This window comes from Sphaeramia orbicularis, chromosome 24 (assembly GCF_902148855.1).
Source record: "Sphaeramia orbicularis chromosome 24, fSphaOr1.1, whole genome shotgun sequence".
Classification (NCBI taxonomy): domain Eukaryota; kingdom Metazoa; phylum Chordata; class Actinopteri; order Kurtiformes; family Apogonidae; genus Sphaeramia; species Sphaeramia orbicularis.
The window spans coordinates 32,777,583-32,791,761 of NC_043979.1; the positions used below are offsets into that span (position 1 = coordinate 32,777,583).

The 14,179-nt window shown below is 34.7% G+C and overlaps 1 protein-coding gene across 1 annotated transcript; it reads left to right on the plus strand.

Moving 5' to 3' along the window:
* Positions 1–1,826: 1,826 nt before the first annotated feature.
* taf1a (TATA box binding protein (TBP)-associated factor, RNA polymerase I, A) lies at positions 1,827–12,026 on the plus strand. The gene is made up of 11 exons (XM_030128092.1): positions 1,827–1,864; positions 2,229–2,415; positions 3,409–3,569; positions 3,933–4,046; positions 4,133–4,331; positions 5,286–5,404; positions 6,535–6,693; positions 6,821–6,887; positions 7,111–7,234; positions 7,397–7,551; positions 10,397–12,026. Exons 2-11 carry the CDS (start codon positions 2,292–2,294, stop codon positions 10,438–10,440), a joined length of 1,266 nt encoding a protein of 421 aa, XP_029983952.1. The 5' UTR covers positions 1,827–1,864; positions 2,229–2,291; the 3' UTR covers positions 10,441–12,026.
* Positions 12,027–14,179: the final 2,153 nt, after the last annotated feature.

Here is a 14,179-nt window from a genome sequence, read left to right on the forward strand (position 1 = left end):
TCTGCAGAGATACGAAGAAAGATACATGAACTAATCCCTGTCTTCTATTACAGATGCATCTTAAAAACAATGCTCATTCCAGACAAATACTAGGAGGGGAAATCATTTTTCCTTCTTTAAGTAAACAAAATTCCAGTGAAAGGATTGGCCTAAATACACAAATGAAGAAAAGAATGACAATAGGTTCTCCAGGCATAAAAGAGGACTAATGCAAGGGAAGATTTAAAAAAAAGCAATAAGTAAAAACAGTATTAAAAAGACCACTGTATATCAATAACCAGTAAGTACACATTTAGGTTACTTTACTTGAGTTTATCAACTTCCATAGACTTTTACTTTGCACAGCTACATTTTGGAGGTCCGTTTTACTCTATTACATTCATATTACTTAAGTTAATAAAATCTTAATAAGAAAAAACAATATCAAAAAAGTCTACTGCCTTTTTTGTTAAATATGAATTCAGTCACATCAAAGACAGTACTGTTGTTTCACATATCTAAGTGCTATTACTCAGTAACTACACATTTAGGATGCTTTACTGTGTCCATTTCTACAGACTTTATATTTTTGCACAACTACATTTTGGAGGTAATTTTCTTCCATTACATTCATCTTAATGAAGTTAATGAAATGTTAATAAGAAAAAACAATATCAAAAAAGTCTATTGCCTTTTTTGTTAAATATAGATTCAGTCACATCTATGACAGTACTGTTTTTTCATGTACCTAAGTACTTTTACTTAGTAATTACACATTTAGGATACTTTACTGTCCATTTCCATAGACTTTATATTTTTGCACAACTACATTTTGGAGGTAATTTTACTCCACTACATTCATTTTTTCTTTTACTATACTTTTTTTTACTTTTACTTTCTGGTCCTCTCGTGCTCAGTCAGTCTTTTTAAGTGTATGTGTGCTTGTGTGTGTGCATGTGTGTGTGTATGTGTGGGTGTGTGAGTGGGTGGGTAGGTGGGTGGGAGGGCAGTACTGATTTTTAAACTTGTATGTGAAGCACTTTGTGCTACGTCCTCAGTGTATGAAAAGTGCTATATAAATAAAGATTGATTGCTTGATTTTACTTAAGTTACTTGTTTTGTTGTAGACTGCTAGAAACATAAGATATTCATCACCTAATATAAGAATGATAGATTATTACAGATGAAGCTACACATGAGTACAAGCTCTTCTGCCCTTTTTTGTTTTTTTTTGTTTTTTTTACTACTGTTGTTGCTCAAGTTCAGCTTCTTAGTCAGGTAGGGTGGATTGCTGTAATGTGGGAAATTTTTTGTATTTTGGACTAACATGGTAATGTAACAATAATAATAATAATAATAATAATAATAATAATAATAATAATAATAATAATATGAAGCTTAAGGGTCCCACATTAGGACAATTCATCCTATCCCTTGCAAAGGAGATCCAATCTCAAACAACTTCCTGGTAAAACAAAGGTTAAATAAATAAATAAACGGTCATTCAAAGTGAGCTCCACCTTTACAAGCTGCAACATTAAAGATGAGCATATAATCCAGTTATATTACTCTGTAATAGCTCATTCTGCATTTACATCTTTATTATTATACCTACTAACACTTAAACTTTAATGCTTTGACTAGTGTGAAATTTTGACACTGTGCTATTGCTACTTTTATTAAAGATCTGACTGCTTCCTATATTATATATATAATAACCCACAATGAAGTAGCACATGAGAAAAGTACTTGAGTTGGTCTGAGTAAACATTAGTACTTTGTCCCGCCTCTTCCTGCTGCAAAACCAATAACTGTGCAGCTTTTTGCGTCACTTCCTGCCTAGAACCGTGGGAAATACGTGTGAATGCAATTCTACAAGAGAAGTGTAAGTTTGTTTAAATAAAGTCTATGTCTCTTGCATCTCTCTGTGCGAAACCTCTATGATAAAACTGTGTTTTAATAATGTGCTAACGACTAGCTAACTGCTATTAGCTAAACAGTGAATAGCAGGTTTGTCTTCACAGTTAGCTCCTGGTTCTGTTAGCTATTAATGTATAAGTGATCAACATTATGCTAGCTTTGTATAAGAAGATATTTGTAATTCTACCAGTTAAGTAATGAGCACCTTAATGTCAACAATACAACAGCTGTAGATTTCCCAGTATTATGCTAACAAAGCTAAAATGGTAGCTAGTCAATTAGCCTGAGCCGTCTTTCTTCCTTGTAACCGTGTATAACTGTTCCTGCAGGTGAAACATCTTTCTTAAGCAGCTGGGCAAGTTGTTTTATGTGAGTCCCACTGCTGGCCGATTATGGACGACATAGAAAAAGAGTTAAGGCGTTCTGAGGATTCAGATGAGGCCAGTGTTCATTCAAATACCAGCGTTTCATCAAGAAAGTCTAAGCTCCCTCTGGTCAATGTGGATAACAGTGAAGGTGAGTTATACAGCAACCCCACTATGTTCATCAACCCAAAGAGAGTTTATGACCTGTGTTGGACTGTAACTATACAAACAAAGACATAGAATATCTTACAGGTGGGGATGAGTAATGTGTCTAAAAATATTAAGTCATTATTTCTTTCCAGTTTAAAGGCTGATTTTTAGTCTAAAGTGAAGTTTACACTGAAATTGCATTACTTTTCACATTTGAGCAGTGTAGCAATCTGTAACCCAGGGGTGTCAAACTCATTTTAGTTCAGGGGCCACATACAGACTAAGATGATATAAAGTGGGCCAGACCAGTAAAGTAATATAAATAATAGGACAAGAACTTATAAATATCAACTCCAAAGTTTTTTCTTATATTTTTGAGTGAAAAAAGTTAAATTCCGTAATGAAAATGTTTACATTACAAACTGTACTCGAACACAACACAAACAAATATGAACAACCTGAAAATTCTTAAAAAAAATAAGTGCAATTTTAAGAATATTATGCCGTAGTTTATCATTTGCATATGTACATCACAGCTTACAGATCACAGAGGGTCTACAAATACACAAAAAATTTAGTAAAAGGCAAAATGTTGGTAAAATTTCACATACCTCTCTTAACACATTTCAGGTTGTTCACATTTTTTTTGGAAAAGGTTAGTCTGTAAATGTAAATATTTGTGTAATTTTACCTTTTTTACACTAAAACAAAGAGAGAAATTTGTGCTTTCTATAGTTATAGGTTATTATGATAGTATTTTACAGGTCTGACCCACTTTGGATTGAATTGACCTAAAATAATTTTAACATCATTGATCATTAATAACTTAAGTGTAAATTTTGCATTTCACAAATTTATCCCATGGGCCACATTGGACCCTTTGGCGGGCCGGTTTTAGCCCCCGGGCCGCATGTTTGACACGTGTGCTGTAACCTATTATTCCATTGATAGATCGATGTCTGAAATTCATTCATTTTGCACCATGCATCTTCAGATATATCTTATGGAAGTCGGTTTCGTCACAGTACAAGGATCTGTCTGGAGCGAATCAGAGAAGCCATGTTGCATCATAGATGGCAGGAGGCAGCAGAATACATGGTGTTTTATCCTCAAAAACTGGAAGGAAGTGAGATCGAGTACAGACAGAACAGAGAGGTACGTTTGAGTTTACACCTCATAGTGAAAGTCTATACAAATAGGCTTTGACACATACTGTGCTTTTTACATTTACTTTTAACAATTGACTTTCTTTTGCTGATTAAGCAAAGGTTTGTGGCAGGTTTAGGTGTTGTGATGGAATTTTGTTGACTGTTGTCAATAAAAATGCAAATTTTTCACATTAATTTGGGCCTATAATGTTAGATTTTTGTTAGAAGATCTCTCAAAGAAATGCAAACAAAATTTAGTCAAAGCAAGCTGAAGAGATAAAGCGGATTTTACAAAGTAATTCAAGAGTTTCTCTAAGTCTTATTTCCACATTCCTTTGTATTTAAGATGTATTTGCATTTACCCCTTCAGCTTATTTGGAGAATCAGCATTGAGCTTCTTCACCATATGCCCAACTCAAAGCTGGAAGACTACAACAACATCCACGAACGGATGAAACACTTAGGAGTGAAGATTTATTTGAAGGTATAGCATGTTTACTGAAACTGACTGCGCAGTGTGTTGTTTTCGTGGTGATGTGTTTCTTGCTGAAGGTCTTGCTTTGTCTCTAGGTGAGTCTGGAGCAGTCCTTCCACCTGATGCTCTGCGGTCAGATAGAAGAAGCAAAGCAGTTGCTGGCAATTGGTGAAAGCTGGAGATATGGAAAGGAGTCAGCATCTCAGCATCAGACGGCCAAGCTGATCCAGGCCTACAGGAGTTTACTGGACTATGTCATCTGGTGTGACAAAAAGTTTACACTGGACGACACCGGTAAAACAATACACAGATAAACACCCTCAAGTATCTATTATTTACTTATATCAGTTACAGTGTGAAGTTGCAGGCTCTTGTATAGTGTCACACTGCCACCTACAGGACCAACTGAGTAACTACTCATTTATGACTGGAAGGATTATTAGGGTGTGCAGTCTCAGAAATCCTATTGGCAGATGCATTCCTTATTCAAGAAAACATACAAATGTGTGTTTTAAAAAAAAAACAACAAGTATTTCTTTACTCAAAACAACAAATATCAAATTATAGGCTCTGAAATGTACTTACAATGTGAAAGTGAAGGATATTTCTACTGTTTTTTTTTTTTCTTTTGGTGAGAATCTAACTGCATCTCACTTGAAAACTGTAATATCAAGACTATTAAACCATTCTAATTTAAAATAAAACAATAAGACAATATACTGAAAATAATAATCATTTATTCCACTCCAGTGTGGTAATCAGTTTTCATTGTTATCAAAAAACCCAATCAGTTATGACACCTTTCCTCCATGGTTCAGTATTCTTTTCATGTCCCTTTCATCTTGGAAATGCTGTTGCATTGTTATTGTTACACACATGGTATACACTGATGGATATGCCATGCCATGGAGTCGTCTTATCTCTGTGATATCTCCCTGTTTGTTTAGGTTGAAATCTCTGATGACATTGACAGTGATGCTAATCCCAAACAATTTGCAGTTTCCCTCAAATACATTAAAAGTAAAGTAACAAGTCAGTCTTAAAAATGTTAGAAGTAGAAAATGCTGAAATTTGTATGGAATAGAAGTAAAAAAAAAAGTTGTCCTCAATTTCAGAGACCTGAAAATGTACTCTGGTGCTGCAAGAATTTGTACTTTACTTCCCACCTTTGGAAGTTTTTCTTGGGATAAATTTGGTTTAACTCAATTGTAAATGTCTGTATATGTCATGTTTGGTTGCCTGTTTCAGATGATGACTCTGTAACCTACCAAGACATGCATAGCTACTTCAGACAGGCGTCTGTCCATCTGAAAGAGATTTTTAAAAATCCAGGTGTCTGGGATCCCTTCATAGTTAGCTATGTGGAGGTAAGAACGTATCCTATGTACTTGACTTTATATTTAACATGCAGGTAAACTAGTTTCTTTGTGACACTGTACATAGAAGTATCAGGACAAAAAACAGAAAAATGTTTACCTTAATGTGAACAAACTTGTGACTTTTGTGTTTATGTATATACACTGAACTCAGCACTATCCAGGATTTCCAGAAAAGTTCTCATCAGATATTCACTCTTATTTCAAAATACTGTAAGGTCTGTCATTTTCTTTATTGTTAAACTTCTTCTTGTTAGTAATGACTGAAATACAGAAGACTGCTTTGATGGAACATTGCACTTCTATTTGTACATGGGGAAAAACTTTATGCATTTCACTGTAATCCGTGCAAACAGAAACTTATACAAAATGTCATTTTTTTTCTGAAGAGTTGTGTAATGTTTGCTTGATTTTTCTTTGTAACTGTGATTATCTATATTCATACAGTCGCGAAAAAAATTATTAGAGTACCCTTATTTTCTTCAATTTCTTGTTCATTTTAATTCCTGGTACAACTAAAGGTACATTTGTGTGGACAAATATAATGATAACAACAAAAATAGCTCATCAGAGTTTAGTTTCAGAGCTGATATCTATCCATTTTCCATGTTTTTTTTGATAATAACCAAAATCACTTCAGTTCTTAAATCAATATCTATGGCATTGTACTGCCAAAAGAAGTGCTTTTTGGCATTCCATGTTTTCTTTTGTCTGTTTTAGTCACATGATACACACAGGAGTTAGTACTTGATTGCATAACCATTGTTTTTGATGACTTGATGGTCTAATAATTTTTTCCGCGACTGTATAAGAGACTCTTCATGATCCTGGTTTGGCTTTGAACGTCTTGTGCTCAATATTTAACCTTTCCATGTGATCTTTCTTTAATTTCATATGCTGTGTCTATGCATGGTAACAATAAATGTTTGGCTGTTTAGAGAAACATCAAGGCAACATCAAAAACAGAAGCAAATAGTCTGGAAATGTACAAAATTACATGATAGGACATTCTTGTCAGCTAGAGTAATCAGTTTAAGTTTGTTCAGGAGTGGTGGACTGACATTTCCATCCTTAATATCAGGCTTTGTGGCTTCCTCTCACTGTGTGTTTAATATTTACAGATGCTGGAGTTCTATGATGATCACGAAGAGGCTCTGAAAATCTTGAATGACTACGCTTATGACGACACTTTCCCTCCTAATCCCAACGCCCATGTTTTTCTCTACCAGTATTTAAAGAGACGTGGTGCTTCAGACAAGAAATTAACGAAAGTGCTAAAGGTAAAACAGCAGATTCAAGCATTTTGAATTTATCCTCATGTTTAGTTAATTGAAAACTAGTGGATTTCTCATAACACATGAATTAATGTGATAAAATGCGTTTACATGTTACCTTTTCTTCTTGTAGATCCTCCGTACATTGGTCCCAAGTCATGAGTTCATGTTGGAGTATTCTTCCCTTCTGCTCAAGTCTGGTAATACCACATTTGTGTGTATTTATTAATTTATATTTTACATTTAGCTGTACGTGTTTTTTGAGAGCAATAAAATCAGTCAAAAAATCAGTTCTTTTACATAAACAAATGGGGTATTTAAAGAAAAAGTGTGTGTTTTGTCTAGTTATGCCTTTCCTGATCATTTTTCAAATAAATTTTTCGGTATTCTAATATTAATTTTTTATTTTACTTTATCTTTAAGAGAAAAAAGGTGACATCAAGAAGGCTTTGGGCATTGTTATGGATATGCTGGACTTCGCCTGCTGGAGGAAGGAATTGGAAGTGTGGAGGAGTTTAAATGATATCATCGGAAAATTGAATTCAGGGTATGAACATGATACAACACCTCCAGATTGTCAAACACTAGCAGAAATGTAGCCCACCGAGTTTTAAATGTAAACCTTTATTACCATCTTAGTGTTTGTACTGCATGTCTTTTGCACATCAGCTGGGCTTGAGTTCTTCTGTATGTTTGTGTACTGAAACAGATTAAACTGGAAAGACATTCTCTCTGAAACAGTGGAACCTAGAAAAGACTGGTGGCCAGCGCTGCACTTCACCAGCTTCCACGCAGCTCAAGATTCCAAGGAGAACCCAGAGCTGATGAAACTGAAGGCACCAGTGGCAAAAATCTTTTGTCCAGGTAAATAGTTTTAACAGGGTTCGTACAGGTGCTTGAAATCCTAGAAAAAGCTTGAATTTCAATGTTTATCAAGGTCTGAAAAGTGCTTGAATTTTCATTTAAGTGCTTCAAAGTGCTTGCAATTATAATTCTGTGATGTGATTTATTTATTTATTATTAATGTTAATTCTGCCAGGTTAGATGGCAAGCCAAAGCTACTTACAGAGAGATGATACATTTTGAAAAGTAAAGCTTTACATTAAAAAAGAAAATTAGCAGGTGCTCTCAGGTCGACTCCAGGTACATTTTTACCTTAATCGTTGGCTTGGTGTGAGTGTGTCTGAAGAACACCAAGTGACTTCCCTTTTTTTGGATAAAACTTTGTGTTACCTTTAATTTCTAAAGTTTTTGCTATTATGAAACATAATTTTAGATGTTTACAGCATAATACAGTGTACATTGTGATAAAAAGTGAAAAAAAAAAAATCATGACATGAGAATATGTATTCCAGTAGAGATGTATTTTACCCCAGTGATAAGGTGCTGTGCTGGAAAAATTTGAAATTGACTCTTAAAAGTGCTTGAAAAGTGCTTGAATTTGACCTTGAAAAATGCATACAAACCCTGTTTTAAGTTCAACGTCTGTGCTCTGGATGTTATATCAACCCTTAATGATAACTGGTTATACCAAAGAAGCAAAAGACTGTCAGCCCTAGGAAAAAAGTGTTAAGCTGAGACATATTAAAGCAGCAAATGCAAAGGTGTCCTCCAGCTTGTGTCAGTACGTCAAGAGTCTCATATAGTTTCAAGAGTAAAAAAACGTTCTGCAGTCAGACGTCTTGAAAACAAAGAATATTTATTGACATATGATTGCATTGCAACAGAATCCTGCAGTAACAAAACTACTTTTCTGTCATTTAGGAAGGAAAGTAGTTCCCACAATCTAGCACAGATTTGTCTTTTTCCTCTTATCTCTTTGCTGCTAATGTTTATTACAAGGGAAGGCCAGTTTGTCTTTTTTAATGTCAATGTAAATGTGCAGCAGCAAAGCTAAAACTCCCCTCTAGGACTCTAATGTCTTCAGTGACCCAGTATTTTTTAAATTTTATTTTTATTTATTTATTTATTTAGTTGTTTATTTATTTTATTTTATTTTATTTTTTTAAATCAGCATTAATTCACATTTTTTTTTACCAGAAATGGAGTTTGCAGTGACTTCTATTTAAAGCAGCTATCTCTAAGATTTCAATATTGTTGTCTTTGGTGGCCCCTTTTGGTGAGAAGGGTTAATTACAGGGGTCTATTTCTGATGTCATCCAGCATTATCAGTTGACAGAACCTGTGGCCACGCCTTCTTAGTGATGACAGTGATTCCCATAGAGTTAGATCTAATCTGTTCTAGTATGTTCGCTGTCTGCTTTATAAGTGTTTAGTTAGTCTGCTTCAAGACCAGAATTCCTTTTTTTTTTCATTTATGAAGCAGTATTTCATATAGAACTAGATGATTTACATGGTAATGGTTCATGATCATATCAAACTATCATGATCAATACTAAGAGAGTGGTCCAACCTGGAGGTCTTTTTGTCCTTCCCTGTCCTTCACCTCCCGTATCACTTTAACGTACGACAGAGTTAATGACGCATTCAGAATTAGTTTCTGTTTGTTGACGAGTAAACAGGCTTTAATTACATTTTTCAGTAATAGAATAACTGAATGACTGAAACTTCTGTTGGTACAGTTTGATGCATTCATATAAAAACACACAAAGTGACTATTTTACCCATTGTTTATGCAACTGCCGTTCACATTTATTTATTTTTTTCACAGCGATGTCACCACAGACACCCAGATCATAAAACTGAAAATACAAGGACTTGCATTAAATACTATTATTTGGTCATAGACTCACTCACCAAAGCTTTAACACACAGATGTCAAACATGTGGCCCGGGGGCCAAAACCGGCCCGCCAAAAGGTCCAATCCGGCCCGTGGGATGAATTTGTGAAATGTAAAATTACACTCAAGATATGAACAGTCAATCGTTTTACTTTAGGGCCCATAAAAAGCCCTACTTTAGTCTGAAGTGGGTCAAATCAGTAAAATACTACCATAAAAACCTACAAATAATGACAATTCTAAATTTTTCCTCTGTTTTAGTGTAAAAAAAGTGAAATTACATGAAAATGTGTACATTTACAAACTAGCCTTTCACAAAAAATATGAAAAACTAGAAACGTGAGAAGATGTAAGTAATGTAAAAATGTAAGAGAAGTAAGTGTAATTTTACTAATATTCTGCCAGTTACTAAAATGTTTTGTAAATTTGCAGATCCATAGTGATCTGTAAGTTGTAATGCACATTTACAAATGATAAGCAGAGGCAAAACAGAGTTAAAATTGCACTTATTTTTCTGAATAAATTTCAGTTTTTTTATGGTTGTTCATGTTATTCACATTTTAAAAAGGACAGTTAATAGATGTAAATGTTTCCATAATATAATTTTACTTTTTTCACTATAAAACACATTGAAATGTTTTGAGTTGGCATTTTTTATATATTATTATGCTATTAATTTACTGGTCCGGCCCACTGCAGATCATATTGGGAGGATGTGGCCCCTGAACTAAAATGAGTTTGACACCCCTGCTTTAACACATCTGATTATTGAGAATCACTTAATTTAATGGCTTTAATTTCCCAAAAATTTATAACTCAAAGTCCACTCACAATGATTTTCCAAAGCTTCTGATGAGGAGATGAATTTGCTCCAAACTTTAGACTGAATCCTTACACTTAATGTAAATTTACAATTTCTTTAATTTCTGTGTTTTTGTTTTTTTTTTTTTTTTTTTTTTTTTTTACAGATCTTGCCAGCAAGTACATAGCCGCTGAAACTAAACTAAGGTGACTGAAGGGCAGACACGACGAAGGAAGTCAAGACAAAATGTGAAATTCAGAGCAGTGTTTTTACAAGAAAGAGTATTATAATTATATATTTTTATATATTTGTGTTTACATGTACATAGACCTACATGAAAAGCCTTCTCTAGTCTTCTCTTCTCTTTTAACATCATTACCTGTGTTGCCCACCATGTGGAGCTGTCGTTCTTTATTTCTTTACTACACTGTAGCTGCCAATACCTGGTGGACATGTCTATCTGATTTGGACTGAAACCGGGTGCCGCTTTTCATGTCAGTGCAGATGTTGGTTTTTGCGACCATTTTGATGAAAACTCGTGGCCTCAGCCGACCTTTGACTGTTTCATCGAGGGTTTACGGAAGGTCACGAATGACTGTACACACCACACACAGCCTGAGGGACACTCACACTGTCAAAACAGTTACGACAGAATAATAACACCGATTTTTCATTAAGCGTTTGCTGCTGTTCACTTCACCGCGTAGTTTCTTACTGAATAAAGTTGTCGTTTCCAGAGCTTGGATGAGAGTAAATATTTTGCACACATGAAGCGAATCAGCTGTTGTAATATTAATTTCACAAAGCTCTGGCTTCTGAGTGGTTATGAAGAGTCTTATTATATCTGGTTCCAGTAATTCATATTCTGTGACAAATGGAGATTCTTTTGCTCTTACAAGGCTCTTAACGACATGATAAGATGCCGGTCTTCAAACACTGTGGTTAATCTCTGAAGTCCTCTGCACCGAACCATGAAATAAAGTCTTGCATCCAGCAGCATGCCAATTTAATAAGTGAAAGTGTTTGTAATGATTGTGTTTCTGCCACAGCGTTGGCCGTGCAGCAGCTCAGTCAGCCGTACTGTACGAGTGTGTGTGTTGCTTTGCAGTCATTACATAAACCAAAGCCCAAAGCACTCACTGGGCCACAGGAGCAGCTGCAGAAGGGATCTGGGAATACGTAACACATGTTGTTTAGAAATTCAAAAAGCCGGGGAGCGGGGAAGAAAATGGAGTCAGGAGCTGGTCACTGCTTTGGATCGTGTCCTGGTCGTGACCTTTTTAAATCATCATTCAGGGTTCGGAATTATTTTAATCACCTACGCAGATGTTCACAGTTCAGGCAGCTCTGGTCGTGGAGCGTCTCTGCTGGGAACTCTTACTCAAGGGCACTTTGGAAGATAATTTTTTGTCCAGGGACTCAGAATGGTGACTGTGCTGTCTCAGGTGCTTTTGTACTTAAAACCACTCCAAGGTTACTCCACAAAGGCGCTGTGTGCAAACTTGCTGTGACTCACCAGATCATACTTTGGTTTGTGACAGTAAGAGGAAGAGCTGTTCCTATTGGAGACGTCAGTTTGTTGGTACCGTATGCAGAAACAGCAGGGGTAGCAAAGTATTTAGCATTTCTAATAGCTATAAATATTAATGAAGTCTAAGCAGAATCAATGTCAACAACTGCAACTTCTTTGAATCTGATATGTACAGGGTGGGGAAGCAAAATTTACAATATTTTGAGGCAGGGATTGAAAGACAGTGTATGACCAGTTAGTTTATTGAAAGTCATGACAATTTATTTGCCACAAGAAAATTGACATAATAGAAAATGTTTTTATTCTCTGTGTCCTCCTTCTTTCTCAATAACTGCCTTCACACGCTTCCTGAAACTTGCGCAAGTGTTCCTCAAATATTCGGGTGACAACTTCTCCCATTCTTCTTTAATAGTATCTTCCAGACTTTCTCATAATAGTTTTGCTCATAGTCATTCTCTTCTTTACATTATAAACAGTCTTTATGGACACTCCAACTATTTTTGAAATCTCCTTTGGTGTGACGAGTGCATTCAGCAAATCACACACTCTTTGAAGTCTGCTTTCCTGATTACTCATATGGGCAAAAGTTTCTGAAAAGGTATGGATAATAGTGTTAGGTATGATTAGGACATCAATATATGTTTGGTTTCAAAACAACTGACGTAGTGCCTGCTGAGAAAAAACAACTAAATGTTCATTGTAAATTTTGCTTCCCCACCCTGTATATGGGTGCTTCTATGAAACTGGTCCCTAAAAACAGGACAAGGGGGCTAAAAATTCAAACCAGATGCAGACTATTGTTATGAAGCAAGTTTGGAAGCACTTTGGGTCTATTTTAAAACTAAATATTTACTGAGATAAAACACATTTTTATATTATTTTACATTATATTTGTTACAAAAATCCGCATGCAACACGGTCAAAAGGACACGAAAATTACGTGCTACTGTTTTTTTGAATATCTTTTTATTCTCTCACCGATACATTTTGGGAATGAAACTATTTATGCAAGGCAGAGTGTTTCACAAAAATGGCCACTGTTGCAAAATCATTCGCAATTTATATGCGTTAACTGGGCAGGTTCTGTATGTAACAAAAGTGGACACAATGGGTTACATACAAAACCTGGAATGAGACTGAGATTCATGAAAAACCTGCATGTCTGGATTAGAAAAATCACTAGGATCGTCAAATTTAACACAGTGTCGTTATTTATAGCGGTATATAAGACCATTTCAGGCCATGTTTTCAAGATAAAATGCACTGACAGCTAAGGTGGTTTTTCCTGTCCCAATTTTGGTCCTATTTTTGGCCCCAGTATTTTATTAAAAATTCATCAACTTTGGGATGGCTCAGAGCACGAGTGTAATTTTTTTGCATTTATCTGAGGCCATCATTAGGTACATCCTGGGGGGAAGTATGTCTAAATTTCTCTTTTATTATTGGATCTAAAAAGCCGGCAAAGTGCCTGGTACCAAAATGAACCCAGTTTCATAGAAGCACCCATTTATAAGACATGTTACAGATTATAACATATATCACATATATACTATATTACAGCTAATTTAAATTTACTTTAATCCTTATAGAATACCACATACATTTTTAGATGGATCCGATCTATGTACATGACTACAAAATATATTTACATCCCTTTTCTTTAAAAAAAAAAAAAACACCAGAAGAACTTGTGAAATAGCAAATATTTGTGGAACTTAAAGGATTTCGCTGTAATACATCACAACTATCGCTAAATGGATTTGCCTCACTGCATTTTTTCATTGAATATTTTTATTTGAATGTTCTTAAATTTGCATATTTGTATACACTTTGTCTATAAATGTTTATATGTAAATATTATTGCCAATGAGTGTAACCTCAATGATATTTAAGCCTTAAATAAAACTTTTTTTTGTCAAATGATCATTTCTGTCAGTTTACTTTTACTGCCTATTATTGATACTTGCTGAATTGTGCAGTGTAGTATTGATATGTATAAAAGGGAGGTATTTTTACTGTCATTTCTAACCTCTTTTTTTTTTCTCAATTCTTACTCTTCAGATATGCAAATAAACAAACACATTAAATTAATAATCTTTTTTTTCTACATTGTAAACTTCATACAGAGCAAAGCAATGGTCTGAAAACAGGTTGGCATCTATTCCTTTAGATAAATTATATAACTGCCTTTTACTATATTATACTTGCAATACATTTATCTGTGTTTGGAAAAAAATCACATCAGTCAGGTCTGCAGTTCCCATAAAATAATAATAATAATAATAATAAGAATTTTAAGCTTTAAATAAAACTTTTTTTGTCAAATGATCATTTCTGTCAGTTTACTTTTACTGCCTATTATTGACACTTGTTGAATTGTACAGTGTGGTATTGATATGTATAGAAGGGAGGTATTTT